This window comes from Tinamus guttatus, unplaced genomic scaffold (genome assembly GCF_059628265.1).
Source record: "Tinamus guttatus ecotype Peru unplaced genomic scaffold, ASM5962826v1 Tinamus_guttatus_pri_ptg000025l, whole genome shotgun sequence".
In the NCBI taxonomy this organism is placed as follows: Eukaryota; Metazoa; Chordata; class Aves; order Tinamiformes; family Tinamidae; genus Tinamus; species Tinamus guttatus.
The window spans coordinates 2,145,553-2,171,139 of record NW_028288559.1 but is presented as its reverse complement, the minus strand read 5'-3'; the positions used below and the strand labels follow the sequence as shown (position 1 = coordinate 2,171,139).

At 42.0% G+C, this 25,587-nt stretch overlaps 1 protein-coding gene across 1 annotated transcript in view; it reads right to left on the bottom strand.

The window, feature by feature from the left end:
* MOCOS (molybdenum cofactor sulfurase) overlaps positions 1-24,126 on the bottom strand; it is a 209,524-nt gene extending 185,398 nt beyond the window's left edge. Inside the window, exons 1-3 of the mRNA XM_088525988.1 lie at positions 23,997-24,126; positions 4,959-5,048; positions 1,936-2,002 (exon numbers count right to left, since the gene is read on the bottom strand). Coding sequence (XP_088382114.1) covers positions 1,936-2,002; positions 4,959-5,048; positions 23,997-24,126 — 287 coding nt within the window. The remainder of the gene's footprint in view (positions 1-1,935; positions 2,003-4,958; positions 5,049-23,996) is intronic.
* Between the last annotated feature and the right edge of the window lie 1,461 nt (positions 24,127-25,587).

The window sequence follows — 25,587 nt, the reverse complement described above, 5'->3', positions numbered from 1 at the left end:
ATCTGGGTCTATGAGGCAGGACAGAGCAGCCAGTTTCCCCGCCTTGTCATATTGCTTACTTTGGCTGCAGCAGCAAGCAAGTACAGATTTTTTAATATACTTTTATTGCCTTTTAGATGGCCAGATTACTGAGAGAGTTTTGGGGGCATTTTCTTCCTGATTTTTTATGACCGTGTCTTTTTGATGAGACTACTTTTTAAATTTTATTGGGGAATAACGGCTGAATTTCTATCAGGCTAGTATCCAGCTGACAAATTCTATTAGGTGCAATACCAAGCATGTTTATTTGGAGGTAGAGTGTTTCGGTTTAGTGTTTTGTGCTTTCTCTCTCCTTTATTTCTATTTGTTTCATTTTTGTTTGTTTAAGAACAAAAGAAAACAAACACTAGTGTGCTTCCTGGCTTCTCCCCTGCTGCTCCTATGTACATCTCATGCTCTTTTAAATCAAGTTCCAAACTAAAACAAACTGAAACGCCAGCTCTTCTAAAGAATCTGTGCAAATTACACAGCGAAAGTCTATTTTCCTGCTTTCCAACAACGGAAAATAAAGCATTACAGTAATTATTCTCAAAACAACTACAAAGAACTTGTGCCTTCATGAGAAGAAGTGATTGAACGGAGAGCACTGAAATATGACTTAGAATAAATGATATTTATTTATATATACCAACCAGTATTCTAACATTACATATAAGCCCCCAGCTACACTCACAAGACGTTCAGGGCTGCAGGTGATTTTGCTCTAAACCTCTGATTTTGAAGGGACCTTCCTTTGAGGACTGGTTTCTTTCATTTCGTTTACTCCTACATCAATAGGTTGCCAACCTGCTCAGCATAAGACAGGACTGTGGAAGAGGCAAAGAAAAAGTACTTTTTGCAAAGTTAAAGAAAATCAAGAGAGCAAGTTTTTAGCCTGCAGCATCTTCCACCTAGAGATTTTGAGGTTTACACCCATATGAAAACACAGCCAGGAAAAGTTAGCAAAAAGACATAGAGCAGATTTTCTTCAGTACAATTCTGAATATTACAATGTTATACTAGCACTGCTATTGATCTGAATTCTGTGATGTGTTTTGGATACATCTCTGCTTTTAAGGGTGATAAAATAACTGTTTACATTTCTTACTTTAGGCAAATAGCTCCATAAAAAGCATGCCAATCAACCCTAATCAAAGCATATACATTCTTCAACAAAGATATATTTTAAAAACTGGCAAGTGCTACCTTAAAAAAATAAACAACAATAACAAAATACCAAGCTGCATATTTCCCCACTTGATCCAGGCTAATATCAAAAAGGACACTTTAGGTATAACCTATCCTGAACTTTTAGGGGAGATACTTTATTTGGGAATTCAGTTCACTTTCCTGACTATAGCCAGAAGCCTCAACACTCAGATGTCTCTTTTTTCTTTTTGCTCTTAAAAATGACACTAAACCTACTTTAATAGGTATTTCATTACTTCTACAGAAGTACCTGCTATAAAACAAAATACATATTCCCATAAGCCTTTTACAAATTCCTGCAAGCCATTAGGCCCCATTGAATATTTCAGTTGAATTTTAACCACGTTCTTGCTCTTTTTTCCGTCTTACTATCTTGCCACACCATCTTAGTAATAATCATCACCATTTTTCCTTTGAGATTTCAACTTCTCTATCTTAATTAAAATTGTAGACTTATGTTACAGCACTAATTTAACTAGAGGAATTTGAGAATTGGAGCAACTGGGAGAAAAAAAAAAGATTCCGCTGTCTCTAACTCTCTCCAACATTTAACTGTGCAAGTACCCCATGTATTTTACAGGCAAGGTGCCTTCTTAAATGCTACAGGCGACACAGAAAATAACATCACACCACGTCACCAGCACAGGACTAATCAAAAGAAGAAACAGGAAGTGCTTCATACAATATCTGAAAGAAAGATCGTGCTACCTGTATCGGACATGCTCGACTGTGTCATACGTCAGCTTGCTGCTGGTATTCCGACTATGAGGGTTGCCTAGGAGACAATAGAGATAGAGAAGTTAATCATTAATCACACTTTTTCTATTAATTTTTTTTTCTTTTATCAAAGTACTGCACCAAGTCAGCCTGAAAAGATGACAAAGAAAGATTTAATGTATACTTCACAGCAATGCCCTGAAGCTCCTCAGAGTAGTTAAACAAGAGAAGAGACAGAGAAAAAAGCAATTACAACAGACCTTGAAACTTCAGCCAGAGCAATTATTAATACTCAGGCAGTCCCCTTAAAAGAAAAACACAACCGCACATGCCATTTCATTAGCAAAAACTACAGATTGAATGTACATTAATAAATATATTCACATGTTACCTAAGAGGTGATTTAGAGGACAGCATTTAGAGGACAGCATATGGAGGCAACAGAAAATCACAATTAGACACTGGGATTACCTCCTTCTGCCCTTTTTTTTTTTTTTTTTTTTTTTTTTAAATAAGAGTCTGAAATTCTAGGAAGCTGTCAAAATACAAACTTTATTGCAAAATTATTAGACACCTTGGTACAGGTTCAGCAATTAATACGGAATTTATAATGGCATAAATTAATCTCTGAGGAAAAGCTGACTGTATATACACAGATACAGCACTCTCTACTATAAGTGTTTAAGAACATGCCTATATATTTTGAAAGCAAAGAAAAATAACTCTGTATTAATAAAGTTTTTTTTTCCACAGTAGGATACAATATCAGCTCTTCTCTTTTTCAATTTTCAAAATCCCAAGCTTGAAAGTTCTCAAGTAAAGGTGTTAAAATGAATAAGAAATTTAGAACTCAACCCAAAATTTAATACCTAGACTCTTCATGTTTGACATTGCATTTCTGTAATTCCCAATTCAGATATTCTTAATTTAGAAGCGAACATCTCTTACATTCTATTCTCTCATTTACACATACAACAACTAAATTACAATTCTTCAGGACTGTGGGTTATCACCAAGGCAGAGAAAACAACAACCTGCAAGCCAAACTCTCCTGTGCCCCTTCAACACCTACTTTCTATACAATAGTTACTGCCCGTGGAGTAGCAGGGGTACAAGGCAAAGGAGAGATCTTGTTACCATTTTAGTCAAAAGCAATATAAAATTTGCTCTCCCAAAGCATTATAGGTATTCTGCAAATCTACTTCAAAGTGGCAGCACAACTATTTCCATTCATGAACATTCAATTGACTCACAAATTTATTTTTTTCCACCACAGATGGTACTTCATAAGTAAGGGTTGAGCCCAGTGTTATTTGAAATAGCTAAGATCAGAGTACATACATTTGGCTTTACAAAGGCTCTAGTGACAGAACATGAATTGTTCTGACAATGCACTTGAACAGAAAATTTTGAATGTAATCAAATCAACATATCCTGTTGAAACAACCATAATAGCAAGTAACTCTACCCCTATGTGAAAAAACTTCTCATTCATTGTGGGACTTAATCCATGCTCTAAATCCTGTCCTTGGCAGCACTCAAGAGACAAGGGAAGGAAAGATGACAGAGCAGCGTATGAAATGATAACCGTGCAGCTCTGAAGCGGCTCACCCGAGCCGTAATCACCACTGTGCCGCCGTCATCCCCAGGGTTTGAGAGAACATCATTTCCTTTTTGTGTACCAGTACCTCAAAAGAGAGGGATCACATCGCTCACGGCCTCACGGAGCACAAGCAAGACAAAACTAGCAAAAAGGTGCACAGACTTAACACACAATAAGAAATTTTGATCAGCTGAGAGGGACTATTCACAGCACGTGATACTTCGCAGTAGCTTTTTTTTTCCCCCCTGCTGAATGAGGGTGAATGACTCTTCTGTGGTACTCTCTACAGTGCCCTGTACTCTACAGTACAGTGTTAGTACAGTACTAAATGTCTTAAAATAAAAGTATTTCTTAAACTATGAATGCTGCTGGCTTTCTATGAAAGGGCAGTCAGGCTCTCAGGTAGATAATAAAGATCTAAAGAGACAGATCTAAGGGACCTGGGGATGAAATGACACTAGGTGAAGCTGAAATGTGCACAGTTGCAATAACTACATCTCCATCCAGCTATTGCTTGATTTTGGAGACATCTCTGTTCTTTTTCTTAGGTTCAGATTATTTTGGCACTATACATTCTTTTTTACTGAGTGCTTACCAAAGCCTAACAGGCTGAGGGCATTTGTAATGTTGGGGCTAAGCTTTCTTCGAAATAAAATGTTTATATACTGGGCCAAAGCTGGGGCGACAAAGCCTAGCTTTGCACATCTTTCTTACAACAGCCACTGCATGCTCTCCTGCTCTTGGACTCCTTCCCCAGTATCTTCTGCCAACTTCTGTCAATCTGCAGGTTGGGATCCTCCTCAGCCAGAGACTGCATTCATATTTTTGTGCTTAGTATCTCTCCCTAAACTCCCTTCAAAAAAATGCAAAGGCAGCTACTTTGGGGAGGGCATCGTGAAGGTAGCAGTCACCTTTCAGGGACGGCCTTAAGGCTCCTTTACCCAACAGCAAAGGAGGGAAAGATTTGCAGGGCTGAGAAGGAAGGCAAACACCAAATGGTGACAGTGCTCATGTGGGAAAGAGCTCTTGATTTTGATCCACGTATAAGGCTTTTGTATTTTGTGTGAAAACAAACAAAAACTGACCGAAGAATGGTGCTGAGCTTATATGGACGAAACTACAAAGGCAGGCGTAGGGAAAGGTACCCCTCGGGGACAAGGTGTACCAGCCGTAACTGTCCTCAGCCAGGACAGGCAGGTCTCCTCCACCCGGACCTGCCTTGGCCACAAAAAGAGCAAAGCAAGGTAAGGAAATAAAGAGACCGTGACTCCTTTGTACAGTCACTGGTCTTCAAACTACAGCAGTATCAAAAACCGCACAGCAGCACCCGTCTCACAGCTCCGGAGGCCCCGCTCCCTCCTGTTCCGACAGGAACGGGAAGAGAGCGCCGAACAGGTTGTGTGCTGCTTACCATAAACGTTGTTCCGCAGGTCATCGGTGAAAGCTTTAAGTAGACTCTCTGGGAAGAGAGCTGAGCCTGCATGGTCAAGGTAAGTAATCCCTGAAAGAAAAAGAAAATTATTAACATTTGTTTTTTTAACATTGAATTCCAATCTCTCACACCTGCTACATATCCATAGCAAAGTACACCACATAAAAAGTCCCTTTCCCTGAGCTTCTAGGTGTGTCACTTCTCTCTCTGGCTAAAGGGCCTGCATGGTTCACAAAAATGCTTGTCAAATACATTTCAGTAATTAGGTAATATTCCCAGAAACAGTAATTTCCTCTCACCAGCAGGGGCAAAAAAAGCGTATGACACAAGCCCATTATTTTGACCACATCTTCCCATTTGTTATTAAAGGCAAAATATTAAGAGGTCTTTTCTTTCATATTTAAAGTTTTTTTTGAAGGGAGGAATCACTATCTGTACAACCATGCGCAAGCTAGCACCTTGAAGTGCTCACAGCACCTTGCCATTCCTACGAACCACTTATTATGAATGCTGCTATTACGACAGTCATTAATAACAGTATCATTATTTGTAATGATTATAACAACAGCAACACTGTTGCCTCCTTACTGAGGGAAGAAAGGATTCTCTCAAGAACTGATAAGGCCTAAATAACACTTGAAACCCAAAGACAGGACTAGTTTAAATTTTAATGTATTTAAATATTTCTTGCCACTCTGCTGCACTTAACATTAAATTCATTTTTAAAATCCCCTTTGTATTATTTAGCTGCTGCAAAACTTTTAAATAAAAGCTTATTGGAAACGAAGGGTTCTTCATGTTTGGCCATTTTAGGTTTCTTAATCTGTAGCAATTATTCTTCCATTTCTCCAGTGTGTCTCATGCCCATTATTAGTTTTTTCATTTCACTTACCTTAAGTATTTCAACCTATTTCAAATTTTAATAATGATGAATATGATTAAGATTAGAATTTAATAAGTATTTTAAAGGTCTTCCCTTTCCACAGGGATTTAAAATTCAGTTAAGCTTTAAATGAGAAGCCTTGACGCTTGGAAATATATATAATTCTATATTATGTTGCAGTAGCAGTGATTCAGTGGGTAAAAATGTGATACAGACCTAATGATAAAACCCATCTGGCCACTCATACTTTTTCTTATTTTCAGAAAAAGAGAAGCACTATCCTACTTAAAAATCACCGTATTTAAAGTGTCTAGCAAAAGCAGATTTTTCATGATGAAGTTAATCAGGAAAAGTGTTTCGAGGAGCTTTGAGGAGAAAAACAGAGAAAAAGAAATTAGTTAGATTTATTAGAGGTATATATCTATTTTTAAGATTTTCACTTTATAATCTAAAAAAAAAATTTAAAGTCTCTCAAAGCAGTAAACACAGCCATACAGAGGGCAAAATGAAAGCTCTTTGCTAAGCCCCCTGTCTGCTGCACAGTCAGTCTGTATGGAAAGCACTCGCACATGAGCCAGACTTCAAGCAAGCGCTGCTGTCTCCATATCACTCTTTCCGTAGGCAGAAGCACGCTCGTATCTGCGCGCATGCGTTGCTAGGAACACACCACGCTCGCTGTGAGGAAGCCGCGATAGGGGAGGCGGGCAGTGCGTGACGCCCCAGGCCGAGCAGGCCCAAGGCCTGCGCAGGGCCCGCGCGGCTCATGGCGACGCTCCTCCGCAGCACCGCCCGACTCGGGTGCTACAGGCCCGTTCGGTACCTCGGCAGCGACCCTGCCGCCATGGGGCTCGTTCTGCTTCCCGCAGGGATCCACTCGCTGTGTCGGACCCGACTGCCCAACGTCGATCCGAGCAACCCTGGAAATGGTATCAATATGCACAGGGATTGCTAACAAGCCACTCATTTGTGTGGGAAGCTGCTGGCTAATTAGGGTATTTTAGCATTTGACTTGACAGATGACTGCAAAAGGCACTAAACAAAATCTGCAGTCACATTTATCCATAATAACCCCCATTATTTTTCTCCGCCTCCTGTCGGCATGCGTTATTTGTACACATCACATTATTGTTTACAGCAAAGCATTTCACAACCAATAAATATCACACTCATCTTCATTTACTGTATTCTGTAGCAGGGGCCATATGGACCAGCAAGAGCTATTTAGGGCATAAGGCCTACTTCAGTACATTCGATTTTATGGACACGATAGCTTGGAATATGACACTACTTCCATCTTACAGTTTAGAGCTTGCTGGGATTGAGGTCCACACAAGCACTAAATGAGGCAAAGATTTCAGCTTTACTAAAAGGTCACATCCAACCTGACAAAATGCATCTTTCACAGCTAAAGAAAATATTACATGCCATCAAATTTCATCATTTGCCAGCTCCTGCACTAAATGAGACCACAGTAAGGGGATGCACCCACCTTGGTCCATTTGGCCTACGTACCAGGGACAGCTTTTTTCAATGCTCACTAGGGTCTGATTAAATATCGACTGCAGTCAGTAATAGTACTTCCACAGACCCCTTTAATGGCTTCTGCTTCAGATGCTAGCTGAAGCTTTACTGTAGGCATGTGCCAGCTACGTGGGAATAACGCACTGCAGCCTACCATCTCATAAATCTTTGGATGAAATATAAATCACAAGTGCTTCACGTTTACGCAGGTCTTCAAAGAACTGTACTTCATCCAAATCAAAACTAGTTTTCACACCTTCCCCAGTGCAGATACTGCTGTGTTTCAGTCTCAATTTTTGTCTCCTCCGTAACTGATCAAATGAAGGAATAGTTGAAAGAGCACATATTTCCCATTCTTCTTTTACTGGAAAATGCCTCTGTTAGTGTTGCTAGTTTTCCCAGAAACATTTACCTTTGTGTAGTAAAGAAGCATTCAGAATATCCACTGGAGAAGAAGACATGATGACAAAAAGGAATGTTTAAGGAATCTAAAAGTAATAATCATTTATAATAATGTTAATTAGTGAAGCATGCTAATATTCTCTTGCTTTGCTTTTCTTCGCTTCAGTGCTATAAAACATCCACAGTCTTCCTTCCCATGGTGTGTCAAGGTAATGTTTGAAAGGGACATTTCTAGACAGGTCTCTCTCTTGTCCTGTGACCTGAAACAATGGGATCCATACAAAATCTGGGACAAATTAGTGCCTCCAAATACTCCCAATGAAAACAGATGAAAAATGAAATATGTTCTGACATACTGAAGCCCTTTTAGATTATTTCAGTGGCTTCTAAAAGCACTAGGAAAATACAAGCTAAGTTCAAAACAACAGAAAAAGAAAGAACAACTCTCTTCTACTCCTCATCTCCTAACACAGAAATATTCTACCTAACCCACCATAGAGGTCCACAAGACAGAACTCTGGGCTGAACAAGCAACTACGGCAAGTTAAGTCGCCGGAGAAGAACCTGTTAAAGCAAACAGTGAGTGACAGACCACAAAAATCAGTATATTGATCATCGTGACATCCTAACAATTCAGGCCCTGCAGAACTATTTTTCAGCAATCATTTCTTCTTGGTCACAAAACAAATTTGGTAACGCTTCCCTTGACAAATGCAACAGGGACCTCTCCCTCTGATGGCATTTCCCAGCACAGATAAGAGGCTTCTACACAAGCCGGTACTCCCGTGAAAGCCCTTTAACTGTTTTTCTAAAAACAACTAGTGCACTTGTGCAAAAGGCTAACACATTCATACTAACCACCAAACAGTCTGCTACCAGGGAGCCAAAGATTGATTACAGCACGGCAGCAAACAAGTTTCCCTTAAGTGTCAGTGAGGACTATCTGAGAGACACATCATCCGGTTAAACAAGCCATGCCTTATTCCTAACTGATTAGAAAGCCACAATGTGTCCCAAGAGGTGTGCAAGAGGGGCACCTCTTTCACATGGGAGCACCTTCCTTAGGAGGGCAGGGGCCCATGGGTGGCCTAGAATTGTGTACAGAATTCCAGAAAAAAATCTCAGAAATCTGCATAGTTATTCTTCTCTATGGGAAAACTCTCTTACCACCCTAAGACACTCTTTTCTTAGCTTACAAGCTTAATTGTCTTTTACTTGACTTAAACTCCTAACTGTTATACTACTCAGAAAACAAATAAACAAACAAACAAAAACAGAATTATTAGAGCAAGGAGGAGGGCATGCTTGAGAAACACATGTCTAACATCCGGTCAAGGTCTCTCGTATCAGCTTTTCACCTGTAATCAGTGACAATAAGCAGAAGACTGCAACATTTTTTCACAGTTTCTATTTACTCTCCCTGTAGAAAGTAAGTTAAAATAAGTAAAACCAAAAGTGCAGGTACCCTTAACGGTGAGAGCAGGGCAGCACGCAGGGCTGCCAGGAACGGCCTGCATGCAAGTTCAGGCTGTTTCTCAGAACACACCTCCCGGCACGTGCAGCTCATTGGCGGAATCGGCTTCACCGCTGCTCTGTGACCTGCTAAGGGCTCAACGGAGCGAAAAGTCTTTTCCAAAGTCCAGGGACTAGAAAGGGACCCAGCTGAAGTCTGTTTGCATTTCCAGGGGTATTGCAATGAATCACCAAGGCAGAACTCGCCTGGAGGTCACGGAGACCTCCCCTCAGGGGAGCACAAGAGGCTCCATACGCAGTGGGGACAACTGGAGAGCCTCCACTTCAGGGCCTTTGAGGGAGTTATGTGGCCACATCTGTGCAAGCTAAACCGCTACCAAACATGCTAAAATCAGCACTCTGAAACACACTGCGCTGCTCATCTGCCCTGGTTCCAGGGCAAGAAATAAACGCACAGGCAAGTCCAGACACCAGCATCCCTTACAGCACCTTTTCTATCCTGTCTTCTCTAACTACACAGTCTCTGAATTTTCTGGTCCCATAGGAACCTCACAGTCATCACACTGTATAATAGAAGTCTAAATCCCAGAACTGGTTGCCTGGACACATAACACCCAGGGCATTTTTTTTTTAATGTACTATCCAGTTTTATTTATTTAAATGTACCAGTGCTACCAAAATACAAAATACTATTCAGCATCGTGGCACCATACACTGTGACTGGAGTAGCATTAAACTGGGAAGTGTCTTTTCCTCTCTATTTTCAAAGCAAATAGTAGGATGATTCAAAAATTCTGTTGAAGTTAAGGGGATTTTGGCATACCATTCAAAAAGTAAACAGAAGTCAACTAGTACCAGTTACGAGGAGAAATACCTGGTGCCTTAATACAAAACATTTTTACCATGAAAGAGCCATTTCACTTAAGAAAAACAAACAAAAACAAAACAAAAAACCCGACAAACTCAAAAGCTAAGATAGTCCCAGCATTTCGCTGCATTTCTGATAGTGATGGAAGCTGCACACACAAGGAAATGCTGGAGCTGCACACAATTCCCAGGCTGGAGCGTGCTAAAAGCTCATCATTCATTATGGGACCCTTCTGCTGATGCTACACAAATGACAGAGATTGCTAAGCACACACATTCCTTACATGGGAAAAACGTACCCGACAGCAAATAAAGGGTTACAAAAGTTAGGAAATTCAGAAATTAATTCTGAGACAGGAAGCAAGGATTGAGAGGAATTTTAAGCAAGCTGGACATTACTCATGACAATGAATGATTAAATTAATAAGGGATGGTATTAGCATAAATGGAAGAGTAATAGTAATTTGCTAATATCTCTGAGCTAATTTCTGTGTGGTTAATTTCCCAATACTTCCCTAGATTGGTGTAAGAATTGTAACTAGAAGTAACATGACAGAATAATACTGAGTTTCAGTAATGAGTTCTTATATTATCCTGGAAAGTTCTACTTTTTGTTGAATTTGTGCTTTTATTCATCACGTTTCCATATTCTCCAAAGCATGTTTAAGGCAACACCTAAGAGCACCTACTTGGTTTTTACCATTTGCTTTTTAAAGCTGCTTATTTGTCATTAAGACAAAACTCATTCGTAATTCCTGTTTATTTTTAGCAGAACTGTTTGACTTGTTCAATAGAATGATCAGATAGGAAATGTTTAGGGTTTTTTATTTATTTATTTTTTACATAACCTAAATTGTTTTAGTAGGGAGTTCCCAATGGAGTATAGAAAGGCTAAAAGAATGGGTTAGGATTTTGGAAAAATTTCTGTCTCCTTCGTTACAGGTACCTCAAGAGGTACCTGATTTTTGAAGAGTGCTTAGAGCAAATCCTTCGCCGACCAGGTCCATGAAGATGCCTCAAGCAGCCCCGTCTCCTTTCAAATAGAGTCTCAAAATTCAAGCATTTAAGGATGTATGTGTGGAATCTCGGTCAAAGTTGTCTGCCATAATGCAGACACAGTTTTTTGATTCTTCTCTAACATGTGCTTATCTGTTTACAAGAAAGGCACTAAGAGTAAAATCTTTCACACGCTCATCCCATCCTCCTCCTCCTCCTCCCTCCTTCCTCTCCCATTCTGAAATATATTAATTTCTTTTTGCTAAACTGGATGACTTCAGTTCTTTGCCATCAGAGCCTGCCTGTGCCTCCTGATTAACCTTCTAACAGCACTCCCAACACTTCCAACTCCACTTTGAAAGGTACCAAATTGAATTAACTGTCCATCACACTGCACTGGTGCTGGAGGGGCCTTCACGAAAACAGAATTCCCCACCTTTGACAAAGCCACACGCTCCATGAGCGGGGACCTTCCCTCCGTGGCAGGGAAGACGCTTCTTTAGCTTCAGAGATTTTAACTTATATTTGATGTTCTGAAAATTCAGTTGCACTATTTCTCCTTATGAAAGGAGGCACAGACCTTATAAAGCAGTGCTGTCTTGCAACCCATGGCACAACCTAGGCAGTCCTGTGAGAAGCCATCTCCATTTACCAGGATATTTTTTTCACCACTGTAGGATGCTCTTTGCTGCAATCACTGCACTTTAGAAATAAAGTGAGTATCTGCCCCAAACACAACAGACATGGATACAGCCCTATTTACTCCAGTGTACTGCAGAAGGGTAATATGCACAGTGACATTAAGTTCATGAAGCTTCCCTAGATGTAAACCCTGGAAGAGAATCATCATACAAAAAGCAACTTCAATTTTCCAAATATTGCCGTACAGAGCTTGAGGCACTATCCATGGCTATAAACTACCATGAGGTTCAAACCATGCTATCCAGCCTTGAAGACAGGAGTGGCTCTTCCAAATAGAAAAGAGCTTGTCTTTCCACAGTTACTTTCCTGCATTCCTCACCCACAGCCAGCAAGTCTGAAAAAAAAAAAAAAAAAAGTTTCACTTATTCTTTAACTAAAACCAGCAACAAATTAAAAAAAAAATCCAAGGAGTCATTAATATCCTGTAATCTTTCCTCTTATCAAGTCACAGTCATTCTGAGATTAGTCATTCATTTATTTTCATCGTGTATCAGAGGAACAGTTTATTTAATTGACTCTGCAAAAAATAAATAAAATAAAACATAAAACCACCACACACCCTGATTACTTCAAAGTCCCTGTAAAACACTTCAGGAGGTTCTACCTTCTGTCGGATGATGACCTTGCCTGTCAGTTATATTCCTCAATAACAAAATTATTGTGAGAAAGACCCAGGAGAAAATATGTTTTTCTTGCCACAGGTCCTGAGAATTGATTGAAATTCAAACCCTTTGCAGATTAAGATGCACATAAATCTCACTGCCTTCTGACAGACCTGCTGAACTCTGCTTTGATTTAGGTTTAGCACAGCCAGAACAAAACACACAGGAAGGAAAGGCAACAGGAGAGACAGCAAAAATCTTCACAGTCTCAGGAAAAATGCTGAGACTTCTGCTTATCGATAATGTTAATTAACGAAGTATGTTCTGATCAACACACAGCATTAATAACAGTATGAGGAGCCTAGCACACAGGTGGACGCTGCTGCTTCAAAGCTGCCTGCTTGTACACGCTGGAGCTCCGAAGCCACCACAGGGACAGAAACCAGCCCAGGAGGGACGCAACACACAAATATATAAATATACATAAAATTCAACAAAGCTGAGCTAGTTTTGCTCTACTTTTGGAGGAGGTGGTGTGGGGTTGCGTCTTGGTGAGTGCTGGAAACGGTGCCTAGCTGCCTGTGTCTCCATGCATTAAAAGATGATACTTGGGAAAACACAGAGCAACCAGGGGTAGGTAATATTGAACACCAGGCAACACTACTTAGGCACTTATTTCTAAACAGCGAACGCATCTGAGAATTTTACAAAAATAAAAGCACTTTGAGATGCTTTCAACATATTTAAGTTATTAACTTCTGCTAAGGCCCAAATTTGTTCTTCATGTCAGTGACGTCAACCAAATGAAAGTCAAGTCTGTCAGTAAGTGTTTTTTTTCTGTGTTTGTGTGTGTTCTTCTCCCGGTCCCTGCCATCCAGGCTGATACAACTGGGTTTGATGAGAAAAAAACAAACAAACAAAAACTATTTTCATAAGACCTTTTCCATTAAGAGCTTTTATTTCATATCCTATTCCTCCTATAAACTGGGAGCCCCAACTGAACTCTATCCAGAGGCTACATTAGACTGGACCGTGGTTTTCTCCTCCATCATTCCGCAGTAAAAATGTAGACCTGTCAAGTTGATTTGATACACAAAAACACTTCCCGTGAGTCACATGCCTCATGAACCTAAACAGCAAGGCTTGTCCTCCAGGCTTAGCTACTTCTGTTCCCAAATTGCAGGAGGGGAAAAATTATATATTGATATATATATATATATATATATATATATGTATTTATATATATGCATCAATAGATATAATCAATAAGCCTTTTTTTCGCCTGATATAAAGACTACAAGACACGTAGGCAGATTATAAATACGTGTATTAAAAAAATATATAAATAAGCTACTGTCTTAATGGGAAAAAAGAGGAGAGCTCTGTTCTCCAGAGCTCTTTATAGCTAGACTGTAAATTTTATGAATTTTATTCATGCAAGAAGTTCTTATGCCATATAAACAGTTCCTTTAAGAATTCAGCTCATTCATTCAGCTCACTGAGTACACTGGAACTAGCCCCAGTGCACGTTTTCCCCAAATTTCCTAATAATAATTCATTTTAAATAGTTTTACAAGCAACATTAAAATACAAAACACAAAACCTGATGCGGGTTACTGCGAATTACCTGCTACTTGATCCATTTAGTACGTAATCACACTTCCACCAGCGGAAGGCAAGGAAACAAAAGCGCCAAGGTGACTGGCACTAGATGCAGGACGTGCCCGTAGCTCTAGGACTGGGAGGTTCCATCGGACACTTCGGGAACTGGGAGAGCTGTCGGGAGACAGGGGCGCACCGTGTCCCCCCGCTCAGCAGCGCACAGGTTTACCCAGGAGGAACTACATGTAATCCCTGTGACACTCCACAAGCATTCCTGCACTTTTCTGTACTTGCAGAAATAGAAGAAAAAAAACTGATTCAGGCTCTGATGGGAACAGCTATTTAATCTCTCGGGGATTTTCATGCTCAGTGAGGCAAAGCTGGAAGTATCGACCAAATGCTTTCAAAGAAAGCTTCCACACTGTTAACATTTCCAGAAGCCCACGTGCTTAAATGAAGAGAGGGGGGGCTCTCTGTTCGTTTACTTTTTTAACAGCAGCCTGAGCTCCCATCAGTTTAAGCAGCTGGCCTTGCTACAGTTAACTTAAAGTTAAGCAGAATACAGATGTCCCAGTGAAGGCACAAACTTTTAAACTCAACATTACAAAAGGGAAAAAGTTTTCTCCCACCCCTTGAAAACCACCAGGTGGAAAGGAAAGTCAGGAGCAGAGCGTTACTGGTGCAACAGGCTGTGATTTCTTTTTTCTCAGCTTCTGAGGCAGTCCACACCACACACTTTCTGCCTGCAAAGGACAACCAAGGCTGCTAAGATTTACTTCTATAAGAGAGAAACAGATACAGATCAGCCTGCCCTTGAGAGCATTTGGCTGGACAAGATCCAAGTTGATACCTAAAAACTATGGGTGATGTTTGCTTGTATTTAAATAAAACCTACATCTTAAGGAATCCCCATTTACAATCAATAATGCTCAAGGAAAATATTTCACAGATTTGTTTCCTTATTTTATCTTCAAAACACACATTTACAGCCATTCACATTTCAAATCTTACATTGTCATGGACAGAGGGAAAAAGTGCTTTTCAAGGAATATGTTTCCTTTATGTTGGAGTTAACAATTGTTGTGCTTGGTTCACAAGAGAACCACTGCAACACCTGCTAATCCCTTCAAGGCTGCAGAGCCATGAGGGAGGCACAAATGTATCAATACCTGCTATTCTAATTAATGAAAAGCTAAATCTCCACCTAATTACAAAATCTTTGCCCATGGTTTGCTTTGCAGGAGAAAAATTATTAATTTTCCGATGTTTAGAAAAGTTGTTTTGTTACTATGACCCTGAAGAACCAATATCAGAACTGCTCTTGCTAGGACTCTGCAGTCAAATGCTGTTTTAAAGGGCTTCACTAAAGCATGAATTTGCAATAGTTTCAGTGCAATTGGTGATTCATTTCCCTAACAATAAATTTATAACTGTGCTTTTGACATTACCTACATCAGGGAAAACTTCCAAATGTAAAGAAAAGAAAAATTATTCACAAAGACTAAAGCTTTCTGAGTTAGGATGCCTTTTGTAGTCATCCACAGCAATACACACCAAGTGATCGTCCCACTAAAACTGTCAAGTTTTGCTCCTTTTCATTTATTTCTGCAGGAAAAAAAAAGAAAAAAAAGAAGAGAGATTTGGGGCATGCACCTGAATGAAACCCCAACTGGCTGCAAGCTGTTCACAGGTTGTGCAGTCCCACTCAGAAGGGCTGCCCTGACCCAGGAAACACAAGAAGTCCCCCCATGGTCCAGTTGAGAGGTGCTGCTCTTTTTGTCTCCGTATCATATCTTCAAGACACATATTTGCAGCCATTCCTAGAAGCATATTCATGCTTAAAGTAAAAATAATAAAGAAAAACTAATGCCCTGCATAATTGTTTTGCATAAAATATATTTTACACGGGTTTGAGCGTATTTCTTGGGTACTGTGAATCTCCCTGTTCACTTGTAATGAATTTAAATAGCAGGCACTTTTGATGACTTGCACTAGAATTAAATTATCCCCGCTTTAGAAACACAACAGTCATCCTGCATTTGTATTATCAGGCTGCCTCTGCAGCATTGTACCTGTCACTGAACATCTGTAATAAGATGGTAAAAAGAGGATTATTACCCATCGCTGCACTTCATGGCCACCTTCAAGTCAAGCTACGTTACTTGTAGGACATCCCTGCTATTAAGGAAATGTGTTTAGAAGTTGCTACTTGTTAATCAAATGTTCCCTCCGTTTGTGAGCACACAAGCTCAGTGATCAGGTAATGATGAAGTGCAGTAACCTAAGTGCAGTTCTGCATAAAGACACCTCGGTCACCTACCCAGCTATGAAATGCAGCAATTTTATAAAAGCAGGTAAAGAATCGTGTCTGAGGCTGGCCAAAGCTAATTTGGTGCTGTCTTTCATTTTATTCTGTACATTTTGTCGCACAGGACATATTGCTCCTTCTCTATTGCTTACCTGCTTTCACTCTATCCCATCATGAGAAGGCAACACACACAATAACACAGCAAGTTGTGTCTCTCAACCAAGTCCAGACAGGATATTAAAAAAGGCTGACACACTCCTAAATTGATTAAATAAGCAAATGAAACCCATTAGTATTTTCCAAGTGTGATTAAGTCTAAGACAGCACTCAGAAAAGTTGTCACACACCCATCACCAGGACTCCACATCACTGAGCTGCGACGGCTCTGACGTACTGTGTGCAAGAGCACAACACGATGGGAAACCCTGGGCTCAGGAACAAGCTTTCTTAAGACTATGTAGTTTTTCCTGACCTCAAAGTAGGTTTTCAAAGGGGTGCCAACAGTGATATTTGGTGTTTAATTGTGCCTTAATGAAATGAATTCACACAACATTAATTTAATTGATTAATACTTGTTCAAATGAGCCTCTGTCACCTTTCTGAATTATAAGTTACAGCACTATTATATATACTGACAGAAGACGTGAACCTAGTTGTGCAAACCCCCTCTCCCACTTAACTGTGTCACCAAAAGATCCCATCCTTGAACCTCTTCCTTCTTTTGGAAGGCCACAGCTGACAAAAACACTGTCTACCCATGTTCCTGGCTTTCTTTTAAAAGCATCCTTCATCGTGTTGCTTCAGGGACTAATCTGAATAAACACTGAAACTACGTCCTTTTACTTCTCCTTCAAAAGCCATATTCCCTTGGCTGCTAAAAGACGGGAGGATCAGTATGATCCTAACAGCAAGGAGCGGTGGGAGGTGGGGAGGAGCACACCAGACAGACAACAATTTCTCTGTCAAAGACACATTTTATATCTATATACATACACACACACACACACACACACACCCCTACTTTTTCCGTAAGTTGACACTCTTTCTTTTCATCTTTAAAAAACAAAACAAAACATTAACATAGAATGAAAATACAAAAAATGCACTCAAAACCAAATCCATACACATCTTAATGCAGCACTGTAACAGCAGAAGAGGCTAGGAGAACGTAAGAGGAAGCAAGCACGGTGGAACCAGGAATTCCACAGTAATGTGGGATTTCAAAGGAGTGAGATCCTGGTGCGTTTCCAAATTCTCAGCTGAGAGATAAGAAAACATCTTGTGCTTCTCTAAATAAACATCTTCCCATTTCAATACTTTCATATATTAATATGCATCTTCTACAAATGTTTCTTTCAGAGATAATGTATCTTTTAATTAAAAGTGCAATTATTTTTGTAATGAATGCCTGAATTTTGTAATGAATGCCTGCAGCATCCATGGTGTTACATGAAATATCTTTCCAAATCTGTATTTTTTAACTCTATACATAGATTTAAATGTTCAGTGTCTATGTAGATTTATTTCCTTTTTTAAAAAGAATCTAGTCCCAACAGATTAACTAAACATTTCTAAGATATACTTGAAATCACTTAATTTCATGTCAACTGCATCAGATTACCTTTTTTTTTTTTTTTTGTCCAGATTACTATACTAGAGATAGGGTTTGGAGTTTTAGAAGTCTAGTATTGTGCAGCACATAGGATCATGCACATGCAGGATCACCTAGAGCACGTGGCACGGGGCTGCGTTCAAGTGGGATTTGAAGACCTCCAGAGAAGGAGACTCCACAACCTCTCTGGGCAGCCTGTTCCAGTGCTCTGTCACCCTCACTGTTAAGAAACTTTTCCTGAAGTTCCTGTGGAACTTTTGGTGCTTCAGTTTGTGGCCATTTCCTCTACTCCTATGCGTGGCCACCACTGAAAAGAGACCAGCACCATCCTCCTCACTCCCTCCCTTGAGGTATTTACATACACTGATTAGATCCCCTCTCAGCCTTCTCTTCTCCAGGCTGAACAGGCCCAGCTCCCTCAGCCTCTCCTCATAGGGCAGATGTTCCAGGCCCCTGATCATCCTTGTAGCCCTGCTCTGGACTCTCTCCAGCAGCTCCACATCCCTCTTGTACTGTGGGGCCCAGAACTGGACACAATACTCCAGATGTGGCCTCACCAGGGCTGAGTAGAGGGGCAGGATCACCTCCCTCGACCTGCTGGAGATGCTCTTCTTAATGCAGCCCAAGATCCCATTGGCCTTCTTGGCCACGAGGACACACTGCTGCCTCATGGTCAACTTGTCGTCCACCATGACACCCAGGTCCCTCTCTGCAGAGCTGCTCTCCAGAAGGTCGGTCCCCAGCCTGTACTGGTGTCTGGGGTTATTCCTCCCCAGGTGCAGGACCTTGCACTTGGCCTTGTTGAATTTCATGAGGTTTTTCACCGCCCAGTTGTCCAGTCTGTTCAGGTCCCTCTGGATGGCAGCACAGCCCTCTGGGGTATCAGCTACTCCTCCCAGTTTGGTATCATCAGCAAACTTGCTGAGGGAGCACTCTGTGCCTTCATCCAGGTCATTGATGAATAAATTGAACAGGACTGGACCAAGGACTGACCCCTGGGGGACACCGCTAGCCACAGGCCTCCAACTAGACTCGGCACTGCTGATCGCCACCCTCTGAGCTCTGCCATCCAGGCAGTTCCTAATCCACCTCACTGTGCACTCATCTATCCCACACTTCCGGAGCTTGCCCAGGAGGATGTTGTGAGGGACGGTGTCAAAAGCCTTGGTGAAGTCCAGGTAGATGACATCCACCGCTCTCCCCTCATCTATCCAGCTGGTCATTCCATCATAGAAGGCTATCAGGTTAGTCAAGTAAGACTTCCCCTTGGTGAATCCATGCTCCATACACTTATGAAGTCAGCGTAATGGTGCTCTATTACCCTCTATAGGGTAATCAACACCAAATCTGAAGTCAAAACTCAACTGTACAGTTCAAGAAACAGAAGACACCTATATCTTCGAGGATATTTTTTGCCTCCCAAGTACCTTAGAATTCCTTCCGTGCCAGAATATTCTAACAGCTTAGTATCACTGACTGCTATTTACTAAGAGCTACGTCCATCATAAAGTGCAAAAGATCACCCAGCACCAGATAATCAAGTCAAAGATCAGTTCTGCACAAAGCTGACCACTGATAACCTTTTGACTCCTGGTACACAGGAAAAGAAATTCCCACCAATATCTACTAATCCTGTAACTGTGAGAAAAAAAAAAAATCTGAAGCTGAAGTAGTTAAAGTTAAAACATGCTCTACTAAATGCACTTCATACTCCACATACAGTTTCTCTTTGATACCAATTCTTTTGATAATGGCATATTTAGGTAATGGCTATGGCTGTATCAAAGCCAACGGGAAACACAAAGACCTGGCCTGAACACAGGTGTCTACAACACAGCTGTCGTGTAGCTGTGCAGCTCTGCTGCCCATGACTGCAGCGTCTATGGAGGACGCTTTCTCCACCCATTAAATCCATCTTAATCCAGCCTGTCTTCTGGTGTTCCTAGCTGCCAAACAGCAGCCTCCTCCAATAAACTCAAGAGATTAGCAAGGCCAGCGCGTACCTGGCTCGGCCCAACACAGAGCATAAAACCTCAGCAAGTGGCCAAGGGATTTGAAGAGGGCAAGGGGCCTGAGCAGCTCCACGCCACACACTGCCTCCCAGCACGGCACGGAGGCTGGCAGCAGCGATCGCCTTGGTGCTGGGATTGAAGTGCCTAGGCGCGCGCTGCCAGCACATTGCCGGAGCACTCCGCTTAATCAAACATTCTGCTAACATCGAATATCTTCAAAGTTAACGTTTATATTAAACGTCGCCCTCTCCGCATGTGTGGAGCATCTAAAAGAACCAGTTAGAATGAGTGGACCCTGGCAGAGTGCCAGGGGGAATCAGCCTATGCCCTCTGCATGGCCCCAGCCTGCGCGCAGGGTACATGGTTTTTTTGTTACATGATGTGCATAGCACCTGGCAGTGACGCTGCGCTGACGGAAATCTCCAAGTGCTAAGGCAAACAAGTAGAATCAGCAAGGCCGAGTTCAAACAGCATCAGCATTTCACAGAACGCCTGTTTTGCTGCTCTTCTTTTTTTTAACCAAAGGGCATTGAAGACTCCTAAATATGAATTAGGATGCCATAAAAGCAAGTAACTAAAGTTTAATCCACAACAGGGCCTAGTGAAAGTTTCCATCTAGAAGCCTGTGGATTTTTAAGCTTTTACATTCAAACATAAAAATGAGAAGTGTAGAAGACTTTTTTTCCCCCCTGTTCAAGACAAGCAAGAGATGAAGTCACTTAGTGAGACTCGCTCTCCAGCCCAGTTGGCAGCCTTCAGCTGCCTAGAGACTTCCAGAGGGACAGCACACGTGGCCTCACCTTGCCCAGTACACAAAGAACTGAAACCATCCGAGCTTGCCAGGAGGTAGGGTCTTCCCCAGGACTATTCCCGTGGCCAGGGCCTCCAGGGAACTCACAACTCTCCCCACAAGTGGTGAATGGGATTGTAACTTGCCACACGCCTCCCTTCCAGTGCTGTGTAGAGCTTAGAAACAGGGAGACAAAATAAACAAATCCTCCAAACCAGTTTTTAAACCACATGTTGAGACCTGAATATTGCTAGGTCATGCTCCAGGAAATTAAAAACAGAAGCTATTACCGAACAGCCACAATCATCAAATCCTCACCAAGAAACTAACAGATTTAAAAGCACAGGTAAAATTACGAATAATCAGCAAATCACCAATAGCTGGCATAAACACAAGTAGGAGTGGAAGACAGCTCCTAAATCAAATATCCTAATGAACTTTGCTTAAAATATATATATATATAAACAATAAAAAGGACAAAACAAAGTCCAACCCCAAACAATCCCAAGCAGTGGCCTAGCAGAAGTTCTGGTTCGGGAAGGCAAGCAGGCCACCCCAACCAGAGAGGAAATGGAAGTCAGACCTGCAATCACTGGTGAGAGCAACTCACCCTCATCCGCATGAGCTTCACCAAACGCCAGCACTGGCTGCCTACAAAATCACTCTGAGCTGGCACCTCAGAATGCACTTCCTACTTCTCTGCCAAAACACAAGATAATCCAGAACCTGTGGCAAAGCAGATAACTCTCAGTGGGTTTGCTAGCAGTGTCCTGTGAGAGCAAAAGAGCCTATCCAAACCACTCTCCTCAGAAGCAAAATCTCAGTGCAAATAATTAATATATATTTTTTCACATTACTAGTAAAGTCAGATTAAATATCCAACTATTTCTTAACTGAAGGGTAGAATAAGCTCATGTATAGGTGACCATTTCAGGGGACATTACTCCAATATGAAGAAAAGTAAGGCCAATTCCATTACCCAAAGCTTGGGAGGGAGGAGTTGTTTTTAAACAGGCAAGTTGCATTGGGAGTAGTAGTTTTATATAATCACACATATTATGAGCTCTTACTGCCATTCCTGATAACATGTGACCTGACAGATGCTTACTGCTGACTACACTTTTACTTATTTGACTTTGTACGTGTGACAGAGTGTGACAGTGCACTTCATCTCAAACCAAAACCATCTTCGGACAATTGGCAGCCCTGCAGGAATATGTGATCACTACTATACACTGTTTATTTTTACTTGGAAATGCTATCCTTACCACTCTTGGGAAACACCCACTGAATAAACTCAGTTACTAAGAGAAAAATACAAGAAAATCAGGAAAATGGGAAAGGCATTTTAGGATTAAATGCAGCATTGCAAGTCACATGTCAGCTCTTCCTTTTATAAAAGTATGATACAAACTGGAGCTGGTATTTTCTTTGCTATGACAAAAATCATGGAAAGCATATTGATTCCCATTACTTAACAACAGCCCCTATAAATTCCCACCGATCTCTTGGCCCGTTCCTGAAGAGCAATTTACAACGCACACTGGCGATAAGAGTACACGCCGTTCACAAGATTAAAGTCAAGGTCACATATTGTGCACTCAATAGTGCCTGTAAGACTGGGATCAGTTTCACTGACTCCACGTATATTTTTAGAAGGAGCTGCTGAAGCCATTGGCTAACAGCCCTTCAACTACTGAAGGAAAGATAAACTCTGGCTTAAAGGGGAAAATCTAGCACGTCTCTATCAACAGTGGCACATACTGCTGCTGGAGGGAAGGGCAGTAGCTCTCATCCTTCACAGCATCTGAAAGGGAAACCCTCAGACTATGTTTTCTCCACACACACACACAAACACACACACACATTATATGTTCCTCTCAGACACATGCCAAACTGCTCACACTACAGCTCAAACCTGGGGCACAGCACCCTATGCTCGGAGGTTTACAGCGCACAAGAGCTCTCCTCCCTCCTCAGAAGGCACAATTTGCACAGAGGTCCCTAGTAGGCACCATCAGACACCAGCAGCCAACAACAACTGAATACACTGACTGCCAAAAACAGGCAAATATTCTGTTCCCAAGTAAAAAGCAACATAATTGTTTTTATGCCTCTAGGGATGGAAAGATCCTTACAGCATGTCCCAAGTCAACAGGCAGGGCACAATACCACTGTTAGACATCTCAAGTTCAGCATCTCTTCAGCCTAGTGTCACTCTTTAGTGTCACTTTACTATAAAGGATTAAACTGAAACATCTTTGCGTAATAGGGAGATAACCCAGTTTTTAAGGTATCAGTAAGACTACTTATGAATTGGATAAAACAGTAAAAATCTAAAGTCGCTTTCTAAAAGAAAGCGATGGGCAGAAGCAGTGTGCAACCAAGGTCACTTTGTCCTGACCAGTGCAAAGTTTCAATTAGCTAACATGAAAACAGAGCCTCTTCTAGACCTCACATTTGTTTCCTTTTCAGGAAATATTCCAAGTTATCCATCACCCGTGGCTCACTGTAACAAGCTGCACGACTGAAGGGTGGTTCAGTAGCCAAAGCCTCTGCAAAAGGGAGGCAAACGCCAGGGCTCTGCTCCTGCTCGGAGCCCAGAGCGGCACACTGGGCACAACTGGTGAGACTCGCTTGGTCGCCAAGCTGTGAGGTGAAGGTCCCAAAAACACAGCCCATATTCAAGAGCTTTGATAAGCCATCTGCTTAAACGTCTATGCAATATTCAGTCACCGAACAGTGTTTTCCTGACTCTTTCTCCATTTATCACCATCAGCTCCTCATTATCCTCAAACCTTTCACTGATGCAGTCTAGATGATTAATACCAGGCTTCAAAATCAAGCTCTAGCATCTTGACACCCCAAAAAAACAACAACAAAACAACTCACAACTCTTCATTAACCTATTCCAAATCAAGTTTCCACAGGCTGTTTTTCTCCTCAAGGCATAACCTGCTTTCATTTTCATCACGTACACCTCAGGGAGGGAAAAGTTGCTCCGAACAGCCTTCTTCCAACTTATCGGAAGAAACGGGGAGCAACACGTCCTGAGAAACTCCCTGGGCACGATGAGCTCAGTGACCCAGTGGCAGGCTTAAGACACAGTTATACCATATACGCATAATATAAATATTACATACATTGCATATGCATTATATATATTGCATATGCATTGCACATGCCCAGCCCTTGGCGACCGGGAAGGCTGGGGCGGCGCAGGGAGCCTCCCGCGCGGTGCCGGTACCTCGGAGCCGGGGGAACTCGCGCTCCCGGAGGCGGCCCAGGGCCCCGCCGTGCCCGTAGCCGTAGGCGCCGGCACAGCCGGCCTGGAAGGCCGCGAAGGGCAGCAGCTCGGCGCGCGTCTCGCCGGCCATGTCGCAGGTGTCCGGCGCACGAGGAGCACGGGGCAGACTGCGGCCGCCGCTCCGCCCGCGGCCCCACGGGGCCCGGCACGGCCCGGCCCGGCCCAGGCCGGCCCAGCGAGGGGGCGGGCGGTGCCCGGGCCGCCGCTTCCGGCAGGACGAGCCCGGCTCGGCCCGGCCCGGCCCGGCCCGGCCCGGCTCGGCCCGGCCGCACCTGCCACCCTGGGGAGGAGGAGGAGGAGGAAGGCGGCAGGAGCGTGGGAGGCCCTGCCGCGCGGGAGGCGATTGCTTGTTTCATTTTCTGTCATAATAATAATCGATCTTTTCCTGACGGATCGTATTATTTGACTGAACTGAGCGGATTTCCACGTATAAAGAGATACTGAATAATATATATACATATAATTCTAAACAATTATTAAAAATATAAAAGTAAACCTGGCATGGTAATGTGCTTACTACTTTATATACTTTGCCCAGTTGAAGAACGTAGCCCTGGCTCTGAGGAGTGTTTCTGTACGGCTATAGAAATATGTTCATCTCCGACTCCGCATGTGCTCGCCATTGCTGCAGGTGCTTAGCACTGTGCAGCCCATTCCCGGATTTAATCCCCTTCTTCTGGGCTGGCATCTCACAACATTTTACCTGCACTTTACTTTTTCCAGATGCCAAAAAAAAAAAAAAAAAAGCTATAGCATCTATAAAAAAGAAGAAAATACCATCCATACAATCCACTATTTGACTGTGAAGCAACTTTACAGTGTAGTGCAAACACATACCCATTTAAAACAATGTCCCGTAACTAGTAACATACACTGCAAAAAAATTTTATATGTCATAAATTATACATTCACTTTGGCTCCATGGCCCAAGCATTAGACAAACTGCTGCTCGCTGTCATGCGTGACTGGGGGAGAGCAGGAGCTGCATGGAAAAGGCACGAATCCATAGGACACCAGGCTTATTTGACCTGCTGCTCACAGAAAGCTGAATTTTAACATACATTCAGAACAAGAATTAAGACTTCCTGTCACTTATTTTGATGAGGCCAAATTTAGGAGGAAACAAAAAAGAGGAGGGGGGGAATGCAGAAATCCAAATATGACTTTTTTACTGAAATGAACAGTTTAGTTTAAAATGGAGTGTATTCGGGAAATAGCAGCAGTTTTACAGGCCTGAAAATACTCTCGGGAGCAAGGGGCATGCTCAGAGTTTTTCCACCTGGAAAATCTGGGTTTACTACTATTAATAAGAAAAAAAAAAAAAAACAGAAACCCTTCTGAAACTACTTCAGTAGTTTCAATGGTTCCACATTGTCTGCACATCGCAGTAAATTAATGCCAGCATATTCACTTCAAGGTAGCATCCCAGCCCCCAAATGCCACTTGAGATATAGCCCGCCCCTCCCTGAGGGGAACAGCTAAGTACATATACTGTAAATTTGCCATAGCTTTACCAAAAAGGAGCTAATAC